Here is a 23,734-nt window from a genome sequence, read left to right on the forward strand (position 1 = left end):
CTATAGTGCAAGAAGTAAAATCAACAATGAATAAATAGGATGATATCAAACTAAAAATCTTTTTCACAGCAAAGGAAATAATCTAGAACATGAAGACAGAGCCTAAAAAATGGGAAAAAGCTTTGCCACTGGTACCTCAGATAGAGCATTAATCTCCAGGATATATAAAAAACTCAAAAATTTTAACTCAATTTTGGTGTTAAAAGAACCCAATCAATAAATGGGCTAAAGAACTGAACAGGTACTTCACATAAGAAATATGGTTGATCAATAAATATTTGAAAAAAATATTCGACAATTTTACCAATTAGAGATGCAAATTAAAATAATAGTAAAGTTGGATCCCATGGTGCATGCCTGTAATCTCAGTGGCTTGGGAGGCTGAGACAGTAGGATCATGAGTTCAAAACCTGCTTCAGCAAAAATGAGGTGCTAAGCAACTCAGACCTGTCTAAATAAGATACAAAATAGGGCTGGGGATTTGGCTCTGTGTTTGAGTGCCTTTGAGGTCAATCCCCAGTACTCCCCCACCAAAAAAAAAAAAATATTGAGATTTCATCTCCAGCCAGAATGGCAATTAAGAATACAAGCAACAATAAATGTTGGCAAAGATGTGGGGAAAAATGTACACTCTTAGGCTGCTGGTGGGACTGCAAATTGTGCAACCACTATGGAAAGCAGTATGGATATTCTCAGAAAACTTGGAATGGAACCACCATTTCACCCAGCTATCCCACTCCTCAATTTAAATCCAAAGGATTTAAAAATCAGCATACTTCAGTGACACAGCCACATCAATGTTTATAGCAGCTCAATTCACAATGACTTAACTATGGAACCATCCTAGGTGCCCTTCAGTAGATGAATGGATAAAGAAAATGTGGTACATATACACAATGGAGTATTACTCAGCCATAAAGAAGAATGAAATTATAACATTCACCAGTAAATGGATGGAAGTGGAGACTATCGGGCTAAATGAAACAAACCAATCCCCCCAAACCAAAGACTGAATGTTCTCTCTGATATGCAGATGCTAACACTCAATAAGTGGAGATAGGCGAGGGTGGGGGTAGGGGTGGGAGTGGGGGGAGTAGGGTGGGGGGTGGGGGGTGGGAAGGAAGAATAGAACTACTTTGGATTAGACAAAGGGGAATGAAGGGAAGTAGGGGAAAGGAATAGGAAAGATAGTTGAAGGAATCGGGCATAACTTTCCTGTTCATATAGGAATATGCGACCAGTGTACTCCACATCATGTACAACCACAAGAATTCTACTGTCATGTATAACTAAAAAGAACAAATAAAAAAATTGAAAAATAGCAGTGGGATGGAGGATCATAAATATATGGGGAAGATCATTGGAGTATGGGGGAGGGAGAAGGGGAGGGAAACATGGGAGAATGAGGATTGAGATACAATTCCATGCATTTATGATTTTGTCAAAATGAATACAACTATGTATAACTATAGTGCTCTAAAAAATAAATCACTTTAATATAGACCTTGTACATATAGCCTGAAGGTGATTTAGTACAGTATTTTAAATTTTGTTCATCAAATGAAGTTTCATGGTGTTTAATTTTTCACTGTGGTATCATGTTGGTGCTCAAAATTCTGTATCTTGGAGCATTTCAGATTTTGAATTTATGGATCAAGGATTCTCAACCTTCATTCAGATACTCATTTGCTACATTTGGTTCTTAATCTTGGCAATTTAGTGAATATAAACTGTAGCCTCTCTTTTACCTTTCATCTAGTCCTCTAGATGGGATTGAAAAGGGAAAAATGTTGGGAGTATGTATCTGTCTCTCGTAGCCTCAAAGCCTGTTGGCTGACTTAATGCTTATTATTATTATTGTTATTTAGTAGTAGTAGTATTAGACAATGATTTTCAACCTTGGCTACCCATTGGAATTACTTGGGAGCTTTAAAAAATACATCTGATTTAAATAATCTGGAGTGTTACTTGGTTAACAGCAATTTTTAAACATCCTCTGGTGATTCAAAGTCCAGCCAAAGTTGAGAAACACTGATGTAGAGCAATTTTTTCTTTTTGGCCTGAATGTATAGAAGGACCCGAGGGCTGGGGTTGTTTCTCAGAGGAAGAACACTTGTTAGCATGTGGAAGGTCCAGGGCTTTGACCTCCACACTGGGAGGGAGGGCATGATGCTCTTTCTTGGTTAAGTGATTTTAAGATTGTATTTCACCTAAGGCATCTGTGGTTTATTTGGACATGTAATAAAGAATAAGAAAATAGTTCCACGTCAGTGTTTTTGTAAATATTTTGTTTCTGTTGCCCCTTTGAATGGGGGAATTAATTAAAATTTACATAATAGTGATGTTAAAACCACAAGTGGAAAGAAAAGCAGTGTGTGTGTGTGTGTGTGTGTGTGTGTGTTTCCCCCTTTGGCTTTCATGTTCTTTCTGTTGTATTTCAATATTATTTTGAGTTTCTCAATATGTCTGTGGCCATTTTAGTATAATGGTTAATAAGACCCAACTGATCAAAAACTTTGCCAAGCATCTCTAATGAAGTACATGCCATTTTTTTCTCCCTATAGTGGTATCTTACAACTATAGGAAAGTAACCAGGAAAATTTATTTTGAAAGTTATGTTTTATGTTTAAATACAAAGAAGAAAAAAAATGATAGTTCTGTGAATGAATGGATATTTGCTTTGCTCTTACTTTCCCCCTCTTTGTTAGTGTCAAGTATAGGAGTTATAAACACCCCATCAACAGCTTTTTACTTCTAGATCATGAACAAAATTGGGGAAAAATAAAGCTGAAAACAAGCAATTTTAGAAAGTGAAAGTTCTTTGTCTTTTTAAGCCTCACTGGATAAAGCTTGTACAGTGCTGGGATTTTTAAGGCCATTATTAACATCCTTTTTGACACTTTTCTCATAAGCTTACAGCTATATACTTGGAGCAAGACATAAAACTGGGCATTAAATTTTCATAAATTATTTGCAATATAGGTTCAAATTCAACTGACTTTTTAATAATGTATTTTACTGGAATTTGGCCAAAAAATCATAATTACTAAGCCTTAGAAGCCTTGATGTTATAGTGATTTAAAGCAAGGGGGGAAAAATCTGTAAAAGTCACATTGGGTTGGTTTTTTTGGGAAATAGACCTTGAGGCTCAAAGTTTTAGGGGGTATGATCACTCTCTAGAACATTTACTCAGGGGTGAAAGAGGCAGGGCTGGGCAGAGGGAGAAGCTGACCTTTAATTCTGTTACAGCAGAAGCCTTGGCCAGTTCTTGCGGGACTCTAGAGTTAGGATGGCCCTTCAGCCAGTCCTGAGTTGAGGGAAGGTGGTTAGGCTCTTACACCACACTTCACTCTGGCATTGGATGTAGCAGGGGTGAAGCAATAGCTAAGGGTAAGCCCAAGTGGGAGCAGTCAGCAGCCTGCATACCCTGCAACTGGGGAGTGAGTGCCTCCTTCTGAAGTGGGAGCGATCTGGGCAGTGCTCCACAGCTTTCAGCTCATGAGTGGAACCAAAGCGGTGAGTGTATGGGCGGGGAAGAAGAGGAAAAATCCATGCTACATAATTTTCTTTCACTGTTTAATTTCCAGAATTCTTCTCCTGCTGTTGACTTTAGGACCATGAACCAAGCACATTATACAAGTCTAATAAATGATGAAACCATAGCAGTTTGGAGACAAAAACTCTCAGAACACAACAATGCAAATACAATCAAGTACGTGATTGCTTGTCTTTAGTTTTTCCATGTTAGAACTTTTTAGCTTAGTGATTTTTTTCCCACCCTACTTCTATGTTGAGGCTATGAATATAGATGGAGTTTTACATTTAGAGAATCCTCTCCCAGCCCCACACACATTTATTCAGGGTTTGGTCTCATGCGGCCCCAGTAACGGTGATTGCTTCCCATTTTTCTTACAGAGTGTACTTTTCAGCCTGCCTTTTCCAGTGTAAGGTCTTCCTGACCAAAGAGAGCCTAAGTCATCCTTTGTGCTCAGTATTATGTTGTATAACCCTAATGGGTTTCTTCATATTCATGTTCTGAAGCATTTTGTCTTATTTAAAATGAATAGTTTCTAGCATTTTCCTCACTCAAAATGACTAGTTGAAATGGGAATTCGTAGTCATATAGGGAAAAAATGTATAGTAAAAAGTAATGAGGCCTTTAATCAAGTTTGTTTTATTATTAAACTAGAATATTTTCTGCACCATTTTATATACCTTCATTGGCTTTCCTTAGCATTTCCTTTTTGTCATAGAGTCTAATGTATACTAAGATTAGAAATGAGCATAGTAATGGAAGGGGTGTAGGGGTGAGAAGAGGACCAGGCTGATTACCAGCAGGGGGAGTCAGAGACCCTGTGTTTCACCAGTAGTAGAGAGGGACGAAGTGATCTCTAAAGATCTTTCTCTGATTAACAGAAGTTACTGAAGTCTTCTCCCTAGCCATATATTTTTATTTCTTCCCTTCTCCTTATAAATACTAAATAAGAGTATCCAGGATCCTGACATGCAGTTTTATTCTGGATCCTCACACTACTTTCTGAGAGCCTATATAAAGTAGGTAACAGAAATGCTCATTGCACTAACTTTTAGTTTCTTTCTCAGTAGGGCAATAAAATACAAGGAAATGGTTGATTAATTATTAATTTGCACAAATAATTTTTGTGGGGGAAATAACAGCCCACGCTTTGTTTTGTTTATGTTTAGAGGTAAAGTAGGGCATGTTTTAAATGGTTTGTGGTAGGAGAATGTTCAAGATTGTTATCAGGAGCAAGATTCATTCTTTTTTTAATATTTATTTTTTGGTTAGACACAATACCTTTATTTTGTTCATTTATTTATTTTTATGTGGTGTTGAGGATCGAACCCAGGGCCTCGTGCATGCTAGGCGAGCGCTCTACCACTGAGCCACTACCCCAGCCCAAGATTTATTCTTTTAAGAGCTTTGATATTTTTATTTTTAAAAAATAATGTATGGAAAATATAAGGTTTTGCTCATTTTGATATGTGACACACTATTTATCTAAAGCAAATGTATGTTTTTCAAGGTTAATCTAAGAGCTGCCATAAATGAAATCTGTTCAGTGAGGGTGTGAAATAAATAATGACTAACTTATTGCTGGTGCTCAAATAACCATATTTAAAAAAATTATTAAAGACTTCTTTTTTCTCTCTCTTTTTTTTTTTTTTTTTTTTTTTGGAGCAGTGGCGTTGTTCAGATATTATCTTCTGCAGCCTGTTGGAATGGAAGTTTTCTTGAAAAAAAGTAAGTGACTTAGTTTGAAAAAACCCACATCTGATGCAAACACTTACCAAAAGGTGAAAAAGACTTTTTCTTTTTGACAGTAGTTGGGTTTAATTCAGTGAAAAAGCTGATGCTCTTCACAAAAATTGGATTGCCTAAGAATGATGAATGAGAGGAGATCAGGAAGGACAATGCTGAATCACGCCTGTTTGGCAGAGAAGCAGATTACTAATGAGAAAGACTATATCTCAGGAAGAATTGGTGTAATTCAAAGTCAGAATTTCAGGATATTCTAAAATGTTAGCCCCAAGATCTGTGCTTTACTGTTAGTAAACTCTTAATCTTTAAATAATTTTCTTGGGTTTGCTTTACCATTTTGTTTTTTCTTTTCTCAAAAGGAGTAAGTTTAGGGAAGAGTTCCAAAGAAACTTAGTGGCTTCTTGGATTCCAGTTCAGCCCAGCTCACTGGGAAATTATATTTGAGGCTGAGTTCCACAGGCAACAAATAGAACATTTGTTTGGTTGTATTCCTTCTGCAAATATCCCTCTCAAGAACATAATTCATCAAAAGAGTTTTGTCATGGGTTTGGATCTTTGATGCTACAAAATCCTGATCATCTGTCAGTCCTTTTCTGCCAGTAATCAGACTAATGAGACTTGAAGATGAGTATGTTGGTCAGCTATCCATTACTGTAACAAATACTCAGTAGTCAAACTTAAAATAGGAGAGGTTTATTTTGACTCGTGGTTTAAATGATTTTTAGTCCGTGGGCAGTTGGCTACATTGCTTTTGGTCTCATGGTGAGGAAACATAGTAGGAGAGTGTCACAGAGGAAGCTACTCAGTACCTCTTGGTGGCCAGGAAGCAAAAGAGAGAGGAAGGAAGGAGTTGGGGTCCTAATATCCTCTTTAAGGGCATGGCCCCAATGACTTAACTTCATTCCAGTTGACTTCATCTCCTGAAGGTTCTACCACTCCCAATAGCACCACAGGCTGGGGACAAATATTCAATGCATATATCTTTGGGGGACATTCTCAAGATCCACACTGTAGGGTTCAGAACAAATTGGATGGATGGATCAGAGGGGATATACTGTGGAAATTGATTCATATGATTATGGAGGCTGAGATGACATTCCTGATGTGCCTTCTGCAAGCTACAGAACTAGGGAAGCTAGTAGACTGGTTCAGTCTCAGGCTTTAGAACCAGGGAAGCTGATAGAATAATTCTTAGTCTGAGACTGAAGGCCTTACAACCTGGCGGGCCTTTAGTATAAGGCCCAGAGACCAAAGAACCTGGAGTTCTGCTATGGAAGGGAAGAGGAAGAAGGTTGTCTTAGTTCCAGAATAGAGAGACAGTGAATTTGCCTTTCTTCTGCCTTTTTGTTCTGTTTGGGTCCTTAGCCAATTGGATGGTGCCTGCCCACATTGGTTGAAGGTGAATTTTCCTTACAAAGTTCATTGATTCAAATGCCAGTCTTTTCCAGAAACTCTTACAAACATACCCAGAAATAGTGCTTTACCAGTTCCCATCCCATAATCCAGTCAAATTGACATCTAAAATTAACCAGACACAACCCAACAAATAGTCACTTCAGAAACTCTCTGCAGTTACAGTTAGATATTTCAGTCAGTTACTCATATATTAGGGCAGCTGGAATGGGATCATTCAATTCATTTCATGTTTAATAATTAAGCTTTTCTTCTAGTGAAAGGTATTCTCAATTATGCTGATGTTGGTCTTTTAGAGCAGCAGTTCTCAACCAGTGTGGCTTTGTTCCCTAGGGGACATTTGGCAATGTCTGCTGACGTTTGTGGTTGTTGCAGTGTATTTTCTTGGATGTAGTGGGAAGAGGCCAGGGATGCTGCTAAACATCATACAGTCCCATCTGACCAACGAACGCAGAGTTGTTTGGCTCCCAGAATCAGTGACAATCAAGGGTGATAACCCTGTTCTAGAAGGATAGCTTTTATGAAGATTGGGAATAGCTTTTGGCCAGACTTCTTGGGTTATTCATCCATAGATCATGTATTCATTACAGTTGTGGGTAAAGGTTTTTTAAAAACTGACATTTGTGCTATTTCAGAAAGGCTGCTCTTCTAGTATATGCATAGGAAACCAATTTCATAAATCAGTATATGCATATAGATAAAGGATTTTGTTTTTTCTTAACAGCATTGTAGAAAGTACCTCTAAGTATATGGAAGGTTACATTTGGAACACCAGAATTAGTTTGGGACAGACTTATTTTTAGAACAATAAAAAGTCTAACAAAGAAAGTCCAAGAAACTCCTCTTGGTTTGACCATTTAAGTTACAACATGTATGATTTTCTTCAGTGTTAGAAAACATGCTTGTATCTTCAGAAATTGTAACAGAATGTCAGAAAAGTGCTAAAACTTTCTGAATGTGATTATTAATAAACAGAAGCCTGTTTTCAAATATCTCTTTTGTAAATTAATAAATGCAGTATGTTCAAGAGTAGGAATTTGAGAGACATTCTCTAAGTCTCTGAAAGGCTGACTGTTTAAGGTTGGAAAAATGATTTCATTGCCAGGAAGTTAAAAACATTTGCTATGAAATTAGTTTTTGGGTGAACACAATTGATCCCTTCTGTTAACTGAGAGAGACAATAACTTTGCATTTGTTGTAGATCAGATTCTTATTTTAAATGCATTAAGGAATTTCAGGAAGAAGGTAGTACTTACCATTTGTGATGAGTGGGCCAGTTTGCACAGGCAGTGTTTTTCTTCATCTAACCACAGCATCTACAACTAGACCAGAGTTAGCACAGTTACAGAGAAAGATAAAAAAACACAAAAAGTAAATCCAGGAATTAATGTTTGTTTATGAACTTCAAGGTTGTCTCAGCCTGACATGGTTGTTTTTATTCTTTGACTTGTAGGGAAAATATTCCTTGAAAATTTAAAATCATTTTGAAAAAGGTATTCTTGTGAAGATATTCTGTTGGACTTCCCCAAAGTATGATATTCTTTTGGATTTTGTCTGCCAGGTTAAATTTAAAACTGATTAAAATGGCAAAGCATTTTATATACTTATTTTATGATTTTTATTAGTGTGTTTCTTGTGGGATGATAATAATGCTGATGATGATGATTATATTTTTCTGTTCTGTTTTGTTTAGGATTGATGAACATTTTAAAACAAGTCCCAAAATTCCTGGGATTGATCTGAACTCAACTAGGGTATTATTTGAGAAATTAATGAGCTCTCAGCACTCCATGATTCTAGAACAGGTATGTTTCTTACATTTATAAAGTGCATTTAAAAAAAAATTAAAATTTGTTTTAATTAGTTATACATGACAGTAGAATGCATTTATGCACTTTGATATATCATACATAGATGGAATATAATTTCTCATTTTTTCTGAGTGTACATGTTGTAGAATCATACTTGTCGTGCAGTCACATATACATAAAGTAATGTCTGTTTCATTCTACTGTCTTTCCTATCTCCACATTCCCTCCTTTCCCCTTCCTTCACTTCTCTCTTCCTAATCTAACGTCATTCTTCTCTAGTGCTCCCTGCTTTATTGTGAATTAGCATCTGCATATTAGAGAAAATATTCGGCCTTTGGTTTTTTAGGATTGGTTTGTTTCATTTGCCTGATAGTCTCCACTTCCATCCATTTACTGGTGAATGTTATAATTTTGTTTGTTTTTTTGTGGTGCTGGGGATTGAACCCAGGTCCTTGTGCATGCAAGGCAAGCACTCTACCAACTGAGATATATCCCCAGCCCGAATATCATGATTTTATTCTTCTTTATGGCTATGTATATGTACCACATTTCTTTATCCATTCATCTGCTGAAGGGCCAACCTAGGTTGGTTCCATAGTTAAATCATTGTGAATTGAGCTACCATAAACATTGATGTGGCAGTGTCGCTGAAGTATGCTGATTTTAAGTCCTTTGGATTTAAATCAAAGAGCGGGATAGCTGGGTGAAATGGTGGTTTCATTCTAAGTTTTCTGAGGAGTCTTTATACTGCTTTCCATTGTGGTTATACCAGTTTGTAGTCCTACCAGCAATGTATGAGTATACCTTTCAAATGCATTTGTTTTTCAATTGAATAATTGAACTTGTAAGAAAAAAATGGACTGCAGAATATATTTAAGTGGTAGAATGCTCACATAGCATGTGTGAGGCTCTAGGTTTGAACCCCAGCACTGCCAAAAAAAAAAAAAAAGTTATGATGAAAAGACCAAGTATTGAACACACCTTAATTTTGTATAAATATTCATTTTGGGAATTTGACCTACATTTTGCTTTCTTTTTGCCTTTAATCTTTCTGAGGAATTGTCCCTTCAGAATATTAGGTCTGCATAGGTAGGAATTTTTGGCGTTTCTTTTCCCTAATGTATTTTGAGAGCCTGGACCAATGAATAAGAGTTGAGTCTATCAAATAGCTTAAGAATTTAGAGATAAGTTAACTAGATATCAGGGATGTTTGAATTTCTTATTCTTTTCTGTCATACAGATCTTAAACAGCTTTGAAAGTTGCCTGATTCCCCAGTTGTCAAGTTCACCACCAGATGTTGAAGCAATGAGAATCTACTTAATACTACCTGAGTTTCCCCTACTCCAGGATTCCAAGTATTATATAACATTGACTATTCCCTTGGCAATGGCCATTCTGCGACTGGATACAAACCCTAGCAAAGTATTAGGTGAATGTGCTAAACTTTAATACCAGTGGTTTTGTTCTTGTTTATTTTGTTGGTATAATCACTGGCTCTCAGTGGATTGAGATTCAAGAATCTATTTTTTGTCATTTTAGAGCTTTAACATTTAAACCATTCTTTCTTTACCATTAAGTTTTAACTATAACCCTGTTTGCAATTTGAGCAAATTGAACCATTTATTTAGTTTATTTGAACTGATTAATGCCAGATTAATTTGATTTTAAAATACCACAAAGTCAGATTATTCAACTTTAAACTACTTTTTTCCCTCCCACTTGTGTAGTTAATAGTGCCTCAAGAATTAGTATCTCTCCTTCTTTAGGGGGTGGGAGTGAAATGAACAATTTTGGTGATGCAGAGATCTCCAAGAAAGGAGAGGCAGAAAATGACCTAGTGGGGACTTACCAAATGTTTGTTTTGTTTTTCTTTTTTAGGACAGTTGAGTCCACACTGATTTTTGCAGGCTCCGGACACTTTGCTGAGATAAGAACCTTCCGTTCCTCAGTGAATTGGAGAGTGTCTCTCATGGGAATAGCGCCTGAGATGTTTTTATTAATCAAGTACAGAAAGTCTGTCACCCTACCGGCTTTTTACTTTTTTCCCCCACTGGTAATTTTTTTTTAGGTGTTTATTGCAACTCAGTAACTTCTGTGTTCCAGATGGACTGGGATGTTACTTGAGCATGGTCTCCGTTTAAGTGAAGAGACCTGTTTCTGGCTTTTCCATATTGCTTCCACGTTTGCACAAGAGATAAAAACAAATAATGAACGCATTATTAATATTAGTAGTGAATTTTTTTAAGCTCAAAATCCTTTTGGGGCACATTTCCTCAGGAAATGAGCTAGAAAGATGGTAGTCTCTGAAGAGATATTACCTGACTTTTAAGTTTTGGGGTTTTAAAGCTTCTTTTTCCAGGTCTAATGACATAAAAGAATGAGAGTTGTTCAGTGTTATGCTTAATTTATTGTAAACTTCTGATTATTGACATTTAAAGGAATACCTTATAGTAGAGAGAACACTGCAGATACTCATCACATAAACTGAACAGTTATCTATACTTTGTCCTTTCTATTTTGTACCCCCAACCTACCTTTTTATATTTTAATGGGATATTTTATTTTTTTTCGATGGGATATTTTAAGGGAAATCCCAGGTATCATATTATTTCATTGTCTAAATATTTTAATATGGCTGGGTTTTTTCCTAACAAAATAGAAGACAGCAGCATAATCTTTTTGTTTGATTATGAGAAAGCAATGTTTAGAGAGAAGCAAATGTAGTTTTTCAATTAATTATGCTTGTTGAAGGGAAGGAATGTTTTCTGTGTTTCTGTCACTTTTAAGGCACATCATCCTTTACATCCCTGGTGTAGGATTGAAATGGCTGAGAATAGTGCTGACATAGCACGAGGACATATGAACGCTGTTTGGAAAGAAACAGTAGACATGCCTCCTGCCCCCAATATTTGTTTCTTGTTCCCATGCAGTCTTGGAATTAAATTTTTATATAAGCCTTTGAAAAAAATCAGGTCAAGCTTTACAAAAAAACAAAAACAAAAACAAAAACAAAAAAACTCTAGGGAGTCTTATACAACTGCTGCTCTCTCCAGAAATGTTTTAATGGATTCTTTTTACAGTCAGTTTGGGGAAACTACATTTAGTCTAATGTGTATCTTTTAGCTATAGGAATTTTAAGCTAGCAGGCAGAAAACTTGCTCAAGATAATGAATTAAAATGTTCCTTTCTTTTTTCTTAAGATAACTGGTGGTCTCAGGTATGCCCAAAGTATTTCATGAAGCTGATAAACCTCTATAAAGGAGCAGTCCTTTATCTACTGAGAGGGAGAAAGACGTTCTTAATTCCTGTACTGTTTAACAATTATATTACAGCAGCTCTCAAGCTCTTGGAGAAATTATATAAGGTGAGCATAGGAGGAGCCAGTGTGGAGATGGGGTGAATAGGTAGAAATGTAAAATATTCTACTGAGATGTTCTCTGGGAAGCTGTTTTTCCGTTCTCTGGGTTAAATTGTTCTTTGTTCTTCAGGTAAATCTTAAAGTGAAACATGTGGAATATGATGCATTTTACATTCCTGAGATTTCCAGTCTCGTGGACATTCAGGAAGACTACCTCATGTGGTTCTTGCATCAAGCAGGGATGGTAAGAATTCATGTAAAGCATATTTTAAACCTTTAGTCCTTTTTTTTTTTTTTTTTTTTTTTTTAGGAGCACAAATAAGGACATGAAAAGCACAACGGAACCATATAATTTGTCTGACTTTGATAGTGTCATATCTGTCTTTTACCTAGTTGAATTTTGCATTCTGGAAACTTGGAAGTGCTTTAGGTAATCATAACTATCATGAGGAGTCATAAATGAGTAGTCACCCAGAATGTTATGAATTTTATTAGTTACCAACATTTAAAAAATCAAGGTGTCTGAGGCTGGAGATGTAAGTTAGTGATAAAGTGTGCAAGCATATGCAAGGCTCTGGGTTGGATCCCCAAGACCACATTAAAAAATAAATAAATAAATAAAACAAAAAATCAAGTTATGTGAAGTAATCAGAATTCATAGAAACAGAAAGTATAATAATGGTAGCCAGGGGCCAGTGGTGGGGACAATGGAAGTTGTTATTTTATGGACATGGCGCTTCAGTTTTATAATGAGAAAGTTCTATAGATCCATTGTATGACAGTATGCATAGTCTCAGTACTGTGAACTTTTAAAAATGGTGAATATGGTAAATTTTATGTGTTTATTTTTTATCACAATTTTTAAAAATCCAGACATATGAAAATATGAATTTCCTGCTTTTCTTGAAACTTGGAAGATCTGGCAACGCAGCCTGTCGTCCCAGATGGCACCAACTGGCTAGAGTTCAGTGGTGACTCTTTAGATGAGGCTTTATGTGTACCACAGTTCCCAATGCAGATTGATTTATCCCTGACATTGAGGAACGTATCATTTGCTAATTATTGTCTTCTGACAGCCAGCCTACTTTAGTTGTCATGTGCCAGTTGCCTAGACCCTGTATGTCTCTGATTTAAGACTGTTTGTGTAAGAATGTTGCACATCCCTGACCCAGCTTTCACATATGTTAGACATTTGTTCAGGGGACTGTGGATTCCTGCCTACCATCCCTGGCATTGAAGGAACTGCTCAGTTTGATTGCAGACTGGCTTGGTATATGCGCAAGGCTCTTCAGGAGTCCCCATCTGTGGCATATGTATAAATTTGAGTTATGTCAGAAAACAGAATGATAATTTGGTTATTGTATTTAGTGAAGCTATGTGCAACAAATACATCTGAGGTGAGTCTTTTTTGAGTTGAACAGATTAATGAGCAACATTAGGGTGATATTTTCCCTGTAGAGTTTTGGAGTTCAGCAGTGGTCTCCAAAAGCTAGACATTTAAATAGGTTTTTTTAATTAAACAAACAGGGTTGTTTTCTTTGTCAGATAATATATGACCTGTGCTGAACATAAAGTTGTATTTTTTTTCTGTGGAGAATTTTAAAAATTGGTGTTATAATTTTAAAAGATTTTTATGATTACCCTGAAAAAAATAGAATATTTTTAAATATTTAGTATTCTAAATGAGTTGACATAGGAAATTTAACATGGAGGTAGCAATGAACTGTGTTCTCACTGAATTTAGAAGTTGTGAAAGATAAGCTTTTCTGTTTTATCATTTTGTGATTTTTTTCCATTAAATAATAAAATGCTAAGCATTAAAATAAGCCTTATAAACTATTTAGGCCAACTGCTTTGTTTCCAGGTGAAGAAATGGATACCTGGAGAATTTTCAAAATAAACAATTTTCCACCAACTCAATAATTTTTTTTGTTTTAATTAGTTACACATGACAGTACAATGATCTTGACATATCATACACTTGACCAGCTCAATAATTTAAAAAAATTTTTTTGATCCTGAAAAAGAAGTTGCTCATGAAAAAAAAAATCTAGATTATCATGACTATAGTCTCTGAATGGAGGTGCTTAGTAACTTTTACCATTTGTTATAGTTCCTTTCTCTCAAAATGTTATAACCAAGTATCAGATCTTGGATAATAGATGCCCATTTCCTCTTCAGTAATTAATGTAGTTATTATGGAAAGATACAAAATTAGCTGTACTTGGTGTGTGACAACCCCAGCCCTACAAATGGATTTTTAAAATTAGTTTTTTAGCTTTGTACCAGAGAAAGCAGTATATAGCACAGAGCACATATTTTCATCAAAAGAACTGGATTCAAATCTCAATTCTCTCGTCTACTGGCTATGGCTTAGATAAGTCACTGAATTTCTATAGGCCTAGCATCCTTATTTGTGAATGAAAATTATAATAGTATTGTGAGAATTCAGTGGGAGAAAGCGTGGAAAGAGGTCCCTATTGGCAGAGTGCTTGGCATTATAATGAGCCCTTAATAACTATTTTAAACAGTTCTTCAGCACCTCATGAATGTCATATGTCTGGACTGGTTACTAGAGATGGAGACATGACCTGGATAAGGTGTCTGTCTTTGCTAGTGTCTTCAATGCAGAGGCTACAATGAAAAAATATAAAGGGTTAGAGCACATTTGTTCAGATATAGCATTCTAAAGTGGCTGAGTTTTGCTCATTTTAAGAAAAGGTGATAATGGTTTATTTCAGTTAATAAGTTGCCATCATCTGTGCTTGAAAACCAAATAGCACAGAATGTCATTGTAAGCTCCCATAGAGGGCAGCACAGGTAAGGAATTCATAAATCCTTCGAAAATAAAAGCTGGAAAAACCTTGACATCTTGCTGTATTAAAGGAGATGCAGCTCAAGGGGGCAGTATCTGTCTTATACAAGTGTTAGACAAGGTAAACCCTAAGAAGAGGTGGCTGGGTTTCCTCCCCAGGACTGCAGGTTTTATGTAAATGCGTACTGCCCTAGTCACAGCCACATTTAGGAAACATTGGCATTAAAAAAAAAAAAAAAAAAAAGAGTTACTCTTAGTTTTTCAGTTCTATACCATTTTCTTGCTAACTTGCTTCTATTTCATACACTTCAAAAGTGGATTTAGGTCACAGTGCAACCCCATTTTGGGTCAGAATCTGGAAATATGGTCCACTAACTTTGCTTTAGAATTATTTTGGGGCAGTGAATGAGAAACAGCTTTGTACGAGGTGATCAAATATCCAATCAGCCTGTGTATGTGTCTTTCTAGGTTAGAAACAGCAGTAGTGGCACAAACATCATTCAGACTCATTTCACATAATAGAGAAATGCCAGTATTAATGCAGTTTCTTAAAGTCAACCTTTACAAAAGAAAATCAGTAAAATTATTTTTCAAATATAAAAATTCATAGACTTATAAAAAAATTATAGAGTATAGAGCGACCTTCATCTAGATCTGTAACTTCTTTTGATTGAGTACTCCCTTCCTTTGCCTTCCTTAGAGTTGGCACCTTGACTCTCTGCCTGCCTTGGTAGATCCCCTGCAGACATCTCTAGATCACCAACTCTGGGTAGCTTCTCTCTGGCCTTGGCTCTAGCTCCTATCTGAGGAAATTGGAATTTCATTCCAGCCAACCCACCTCACTGAGAGAATGGTGACCCTGCCTCAATTTAACTCCTCTCTTCTCTAGTAGACAGATCAACCTTCCAACTGGGTTCTTTGACATTGGGGAATAGGGAAGAATCAGTGAGGGGTGATGAGAGGGACTTAAAGTGCCAAATGTGGGTGTTAAAGGTGGCAGGGAGGCTTGTGGTGGGCTTGCACAGGGAGAGGATGGTAAAGAATCAGAACAGGAGTGGGACTGGAGAGAGCCAAGAGATAGAAATTACTCCTGCTGATGGCTGAAGTAATATATTACACCAATAAAAATACCAGTACTTACAAATGTGAGGTATATTAGGACCCTGTAATGCCACAGGTATTTTTGTAGTTAATGTTAGTGATATCCAAGCATGGGCTCAGTGCCTGATGAACATAGAAGCCAATATCATGGCACCAGTTTTTGTACACACACACACACACGCACATGCACACACAAAGAGCTTTATCGTACATATAACTAGGAAGGAGGTTAGGAGGTGTAAGCTCAGATATTCTGCCCTGATAAGTTGGTATGTGGAGTTTATAGGGAGTGAGAGGGGAGAAGCTGGCTAGAAGAGGAAGTTTTAGGGTTCTTTTGTGCAGATGCATACCGTCCTCATTCCTCTTCATGGGTCAAGAGGACCTCTTTTGGAAGGAATTATGTTTGGCATAGGGGATTTTGAGCATGTGATGTCGAATGTCATTGACTAGTGAGCTGGTAGCTTTTGTGCATGTCCATTCTTGAAAAGATGGCTTTGCACTATCCTTGAGTGGATTCTGGAAATAAAAATTGAGCACTTTGTTATTTAAGGAAATTATGCATAATTATGTCCTCACCTTAGCCAATTTCATTATCACTTCTCCTATACATCACTTTTTACATTCAAATTGTTCAAATATTTACCTTGTCTTATATACCAACATACCTTCAAGATCGTCTCCCTTGAGAATAAACAAACAATGCTTACAGTAAACTGACTTTTCTTGAGAAGAATTAGAAAATTCTAAATATTGGTATCAGTTTTAATTGAATTTCCCAGGATCTTTTGTAAGTACCTAAACTTGAAGAATTTTATTTTCCATGGTAGTATGTTATAGCACAATTGTTGTTTTTAAGTATGTCCAGTTCTTAAATTCAAAGTAATTGGATATGTAGGGTATGAGAGTCAGTCTGATTGACCTGGATTATATAGGCAAGAGTCCATACCTGATCTCACTGGACTGGAAGTGTCTGTGATGATTGTTTTTTAGTCTAAAGAAATGTTCCATGATCCCTAGAGGCATCTAGTTCTAAAGGATTAACTGGGTAGATTTTAATTAAAATTGCCTTTAAATGATCTTATTTAAATATGCATAAATCTTACCAGAGAGTCCTTGGGCAAAAGCCCCAGCCCTGGTAGTCCCAACAGACTAAGCTTGACCACCCATCTCAATATGCCAATCAAAGAGCAAAAAAGGAGCTTTAATCAGTGTGGTCTCTCTGGGAAGAACAGAGAAAGGGGTACGGTGACCAAAGATTTGTCATCAAGGACTTGACAAACTTTTTGAGGTTTTATAGAAAAGGAAAACAAAGCAGGGTTGTAGGCTTGTGTGGCTGAGTGGTTTGCCTAGCTGGTAGCACGTAAGTCATTCAGGTCAGGCCATGGCCTGGTTGATCATACATGACCAGGCAGGCCATGGAATGGTTTTGTGAGGTGGCTGGTTCCCTCGAGTAGGCAATCAGGTTCCTATGAGGTGACTACTTCTCTTTAGAGGGGCAGCCTCTTCCTGTCATGGGGTAAATGCTCCCACTTAGGGGGGTGATCTCAATATGGAGCAGTCTGGCCCCAGGGCTTTTCTGTTCCTGGAATTCAGTGTGATTGCAGGTTTAGGGCAATGACTTAGAGACTTCTAGGTGCCACTGCAAAGGTTGGGCAGTGACACATCCATGCAAATTCTGAAAATATCTTAGTCTTATCTTGGTGTCCTCCGACTAGAAAGGAGAATAAGATAAATTAGGTAAATTTCAGCTTCATGACCTTGTATAATACTCCATAAGTCATTAACATGCCCACATGCAGAGCTGATCAGGGACCTGTGTTCAAGTAATCAAGGAGACAGATACAAAATGAAAGTAGAAATGTCCAGGTTTATCTTGCTTTTAGTTTCCCATTGGCCTGCAGGCCAGTGTCATTGCTTTTGGCAAAAGCAGCCTAAATACCTTTGATATAAACACAAAAGGAAGTTTACATTTCTTATTCATGTGGTATTTAAACAATTATTAACCTCACTGACTTCATGTGGAGGGTAAAACCTAATCACTCTTGCATTGTGGATGGGGAGCACCTGCACTCTCAGGTGTAGCTCCTGAATTTCACTGCCTGTCGGCCTGGAATGACTCAGCTCCTTCCTCCTCTCATCTGCTGTTAAACCTCATTCATGCAGCAAGCCTGGCCTTTTCTTTGAAAGTGAAGCATTTCCCTGGCAAGACTGCTTTTCTCATTAACCTTGAACAATTAAGTATTTATGTGGCACTGTCGGTAGACACTAAAATAAATGTAAATTGTGTGATAACATAATTATGAGGAAGTCATTCAGAATGTGTTTGTATTATGTTTAGGAAATCATTTTTTAAAAAAACACTCTTAGGCCAGGCGCTGTATCACACACCTGTAATTCTAGTGGCTCTGAAAGCTGAGACAGGAGAATTGCAAATTCAAAGCCAAAGCCAGCCTCAGCGATTCAGTGTGAGACCCTGTCTGTAAATAAAATACAAAATAGGGCTGGGGATGTGGCTCAGTGGTTGAGTGCCTCTGAGTCCAATCCCTGGTACCAAAAAAAAAAAAAAAAAAAAAAAAAAATTCACTTTTAGATTCCAGAACAAATCCATGGTTATATTTGTTGGAGAAATATTGGTACAGATCAACATATGGTCTATGTTGTCAATATTTTTGTTGTTGTTTCTGTTAGATTATGTAACAAATATTACCAATTTGACAAATTTTCAGAATAGATTTCTCTTTATCTGACATATGAAATTATAACATAACCTGTTAGATATACTTTATTGTGGTCGTATTTGTTAAGTTCTTTACCCACAAAAATCCATTCACCTGTTCATGGAGTATGTTCCACAGGCAAAGTACTGGTCTAAGTGCTGAACCAGGGTATCTTTTCTTTCTACATTCGTGGTTTCTCCTATGTGAGTGTGATGGAACATGCAATATGCTAAAAGTAAAAAGTAATTTTTATCACAGGTTGAGCATCTGAATAAATAGTTGCTCAAAACTATGAAACTTTTTAAATGCCAACATTATGTCACAATTGAAAATTTTGCACTGTGAAACTTGTACACAATTACCTCAGGCTAGGCCTATAAGATGTATCTGAAACAAACGAATTTCATGTTTAAACTTGGGTACCATCCCTGAGATTTCTCATTTATATATGTTTAAATATTCCAAAGCTTAAAAAAATTCAAAACATATTTTTGAAATGTTTTTCAAATAAGAGATAACTCAATTTATCCAGCAAAATTAACCTGTGAAGTCAAGGTTGTAAATCACCTGTTTTAGAATTAGGTTTCATATTAATGCTGTGAATTATAGACAGTTAGTGAAATGGCCTTTAAAGATCCTTTAAAACTTTAAAAAAAATTTTAAACTCTTTTTCTATGTCCATCAAAGCATCTATTCTTTTCTATTGAAATGTAGCCAGCTGTTGAAGTAGTGTTAGTACGATGGCTGAATGGTCAGATAGGTTATGTTTTATTTATTTATTTATTTATTTATTTATTTATTTTGGGTACTGGGGATTGAACTCAGGGGCACTTGACCACTGAGGCACAACCCCAGCCCTATTTTGTATTTTAGAGACAGGGTCTCATTGAGTTGCTTAGTGTATCGCTGTTGCTGAAGCTGACTTTGAACTTGAGATCCTCCTGCCTCAGACTCCTGAGCTGCTGGGATTACAGGGGTGTGCCATTGAGCCTGGCTATATATTTTATTTTTTTAGTTTTACATTTGAGGGGTTAATACTTGAGGTTTTAGGGGTTGGGGTTGTAGCTCAGTGGTACAGCACTTGCCTGGCACATGTGTTCTATCCTTAGACACAATATCTTCATTTTATTTTTATGTGTGCTATATACAACTAAAATAATAATAATAATATGTTGCTTAAAAAAACAGGTTTTATAATCCAAGTAAGAGACTTTTTTTTTTCTTTACACAGAAGGCTAGATCATCTATAATACAGGTAAATGATTCCTTTAAAATTTACTTATATATTTTTCTAATAGTATTCTCTGTACAATACTATAATACTGCCAATACTATGTCTTATTTTAGGATGCTGTAACACTTTGTTCGTATCCTTTCATTTTTGATGCCCAAGCTAAGACCAAAATGTTGCAGACTGATGCTGAACTACAGATGCAGGTATCATGTTTAAAAAAGTTATTTCCTCTTTTTACTATGTGTGTGTGTTTTGTTTAAGTTCTAGACATCGTTGTAATTTTCCTAATAGGAATATCTGGGTGGGATTCCATTATAACTGTTTAAAAAGTTCTACTTTTTCTTTCAGTAATTTTATTTTGACTGTAATACACATATATGAATGCACATTTATATAGATCAGGAGTGGCAGATATTTTCTGTAAAAGCCACATAGTATATATTTTAGACTTTGAAGGCTCTGGTACACAATTCATCTCTGTTATTACACAAAAGCAGTGATAAACAATAATAAATGAATAAATATGAGTAAGTGGCAGTATTTGAACAAAACTTTATCTACACTGAAATTTGAATTGTATATTTATTTATATGAGAAAATATTATTCTTCCTTTGATTTTCTTTTTTTTTCTGATCACTTATAAGTTTAAAAACCATTTTTAGTGGGAGAGAGATGCAAAAAAATAGCAGCAAGCTTCATTTGATCTGTGGGACCATAGCTTATTGACTCCTGACAGAGAAAGAAATAAGTGGAGTTTGGTGATCTTTATTAAATAGAAACCTAAGTTATAGGGATTTATTTAATTTATTTTAATACTTTTTTTGTAAAACAAAATTGATTTTGTAAGTCTACAAACATGTTTGTGAAATAGCAATCAAAATCTTCCAGTTCCTACTATTGGTGGATATGTACCTTCATTTATTTTTCTGTCTCCCCACCTTTGTCTTTCTGTCTATTCATGTGTGTCTGTTTTTGTGGTGATATATCCATGACATTGACAATTTAAAGCCTTCCCAGAAAAATGGATGCCTTTATCAAAATGAAAACTTTTTAACCTTTTAGTGATTATTAGGTTTCTTTCCTGCCATTTTTAAAAGTCATGGCTTTCCCTGTTCTGCCATGTTTCTTTAAGCACATTGGTATTTTAGTCTTAATCAGTTAATCTAAATCACTCCTCTGGACCTGGTTATAGATCATAGGATTCATAGACTGTTTCAGTTAATCTGAGCCAGGTAAGAAAGACTTGTATGTTGTGTGAACATAAGTAACTTGAAAATGTGTAAGTGAAGGGGTGGGTGGGAGACAAAAGAATGCAGTCAGCTGTGCCTGGTTCCAAGGCACAGCTTGCTCTATGGCTGTACCTCTTCGAGCATATGCCAAGGCATAGCAGGTTGTTCTTCCCACCCACAGGGGTACTCTGAGTAATTGTGTTTTGGACATGCTGTTCCAGGTGGCAGTCAATGGAGCCAATCTGCAGAACGTCTTCATGCTTCTCACTCTGGAGCCTCTGCTGGCCAGAAGCCCCTTCCTGGTCCTTCACGTTCGCAGGAATAACCTCGTTGGAGATGCCCTAAGAGAGTTGAGCATTCATTCTGATATTGATTTGAAAAAGCCTCTCAAAGTGAGCTTCTTTAGTGTATTTCTCTAAATACCTTCATAAGTTTGCTTTAAGCAGTGAAAACAGCAAAGATCTTATTAAAATTGTGAAGTGAAATTATTATTTTCTTTCATTTTACAAGAATTTTATCACTTCCTTCTGTCAAATCACCAAACATCTCAATGTAACATCAGATTAAAAATACTAGTGGATTATTCTAAGAATGATAGGACTTTGTTTCTGCTGTCTTTCTTATACTCTCTTTAGACTAAAAATAAACAAAGAAAAACAACAACAAAAATAAAGCTTCAACTGGGTACCTAGGAAGATTTGATTTTTAGAGATTTAAGAGAAGATAAAATAGGAAAATGTAAAGGTGTGAAATTGTGTACATGACTTATGAAGATAGGCAAATTTAGCAATCTAAACTTATTAAATGAAGAAATTATCTTTTCCCTTAGATCATACATGTTTGTATTACTCCTTATTGTATTACTAGGGCTTTGCATGATGCTTGGTATAAGTAGATGTTCTAGTTATTTCAAGTTGTTTAAAAGTATCTCCGTATCTTTATTTCCACTCCTGTTGTAAACACTGGTTTTAGAAACATAATAGGCAAGAAATGAAACTGATTATTTCCATAATATTTTTATGCTTTTCAAAATATCTGATAAGTCCCATCAATTTGCCTAGTTGTTCTTCCTACAACTTTTGGGTTTTATTTAGATGCTGCTTTTCTTCTTATTGCTGTTTTCAATCACTAACCCAGATGGGGCCGTTCTTGCTTTGTAGCATGTGTGAGTTGTCTCCTGCTGGCATCTGTACAATCAGAGTCCTAGTATTTGTCCCCACCGTTATTCTTGTCCAGCTTTAGACAGAGTTGAATACATCCACAGTATAAGCTATTTCAAATATTGTTGTTAGCTCTGAACCTGAGCTGTTATCTGTAAAATGGGGATGATGATAATTTTTATACATAAGGTTGTTTTGAAGTTTAGGTTAATAGCTTTTTAAGTCCTGGCATGTGGTAAACTCAGTGTCATTTGTTGGTTTGCTGTAGTTGTTACTCTTAATGACCATTATGGGTCCAACATGCCTATTTATAGCCATTCATGGAGCCCCTCTTTCTTTCTGTTTAGTATGCCCTCCTCCCTTCCACATGCTTCAGTGACTTCAAGAATCCTGTTGAGAGTATTTCTTTCAGAAAGTATTCTTTTACTCAAGTTTATCATTGTTTTTCTCTGTGTTCCAGAACATTTACTTCTTATTATATATTTTACTCTTTGAAAATAAAATGGCTTTTTTTTTTTGAGGTGGGGAGATACCAGAGATTGAACCCAGGGGTGCTATATCACTGAGTCACTTCCCCAGTTTTTATTTTGAGATAGGGTCTGGCTAAGTTGCTTAAGGTCTTGCTAGTTGCTGAGGCTGGCCTTGAACTTTCGATTCTCCTACCTCTGCCACTTTTGTCACTGAGATTACAGGTGTGCATTACTGTGCCCAACTCAGTGCTTCTTTTATGTTTGTCTTACTCACCTTAAATAGGTGGTAGACTTTCTGTGAACATGTGCTAAACTTCTGAGTTTCTTTGTATCTTAAAGAGCACCTAGTAAAAATTGTGTGCATCTATAAGTGCCTTGTTAAACATTTATGCTAGCAGCTGTCACCAGCAGATATACCTTGGAGTTTTCCTTGCATTGGTTATAGCCCATTATGTCTTCCTTCTGTGTCCTGACCTTCGAAGAGAATCTTCCTGAAAAGAGAGGAAAAAAAGATGAAACTTGTCATAGATTTCCCTGAAATATTAACTCTGTTTTCATGATTTTAAGGTAATCTTTGATGGGGAAGAAGCAGTTGATGCTGGTGGTGTTACAAAGGAGTTCTTCCTTTTGTTGTTAAAAGAACTTTTGAATCCCATCTATGGAATGTTTACCTACTATCAGGATTCAAATCTCTTGTGGTTTTCAGATACAGTAAGTTCATAATGTCGCAAATGGATTGCGTTAAACTTTCTTTGTTTATCATTTGTTTGCTTTTTGAAGTCCTCCTGTATGCTAGGCAAGTGCTCTACCACTGAGCCACATTCCCAGCCCTGGTTTCTAACTTGGAAAGGGAAGCATAGTAAAGAAATAATAATTTAAAAGAAATAAATTTTCAAGAAAAGAACTTAAAATATCTAATGTATCCAATCTTTATTTTTTGCCTGTTGTCTGGACCTCATATTACATTTTGTCAGCCATGAACCCCATTGCCATTTCCAGTAAGTAAGATTCAGGTCTTACTACCCATGAAGGGAAAAAGGAATATGGTGTGATAAAGAAGTTGGTTTTGTGATGTGTGAAAAGTCAGTACTCAAATGTTGTATTTTAATATTGTATATTAATTAACATGCACACATAGACACA

The 23,734-nt window shown here is 36.2% G+C and overlaps 1 protein-coding gene across 2 annotated transcripts in view; it reads left to right on the top strand.

Moving 5' to 3' along the window:
- Herc3 (HECT and RLD domain containing E3 ubiquitin protein ligase 3) overlaps positions 1 to 23,734 on the top strand; it is a 121,487-nt gene that overhangs the window by 59,095 nt on the left and 38,658 nt on the right. For both annotated transcript variants that reach the window (XM_077803611.1, XM_026405193.2), the window contains 10 exons: positions 3,588 to 3,712; positions 5,204 to 5,263; positions 8,388 to 8,499; positions 9,746 to 9,935; positions 11,707 to 11,870; positions 11,995 to 12,108; positions 19,729 to 19,752; positions 19,845 to 19,934; positions 21,183 to 21,353; positions 23,159 to 23,302. In XM_077803611.1, the coding sequence (XP_077659737.1) occupies positions 3,588 to 3,712; positions 5,204 to 5,263; positions 8,388 to 8,499; positions 9,746 to 9,935; positions 11,707 to 11,870; positions 11,995 to 12,108; positions 19,729 to 19,752; positions 19,845 to 19,934; positions 21,183 to 21,353; positions 23,159 to 23,302 (1,194 nt within the window). The remainder of the gene's footprint in view (positions 1 to 3,587; positions 3,713 to 5,203; positions 5,264 to 8,387; positions 8,500 to 9,745; positions 9,936 to 11,706; positions 11,871 to 11,994; positions 12,109 to 19,728; positions 19,753 to 19,844; positions 19,935 to 21,182; positions 21,354 to 23,158; positions 23,303 to 23,734) is intronic.

Source organism: Urocitellus parryii, chromosome 10 (genome assembly GCF_045843805.1).
Source record: "Urocitellus parryii isolate mUroPar1 chromosome 10, mUroPar1.hap1, whole genome shotgun sequence".
Taxonomy (NCBI): domain Eukaryota; kingdom Metazoa; phylum Chordata; class Mammalia; order Rodentia; family Sciuridae; genus Urocitellus; species Urocitellus parryii.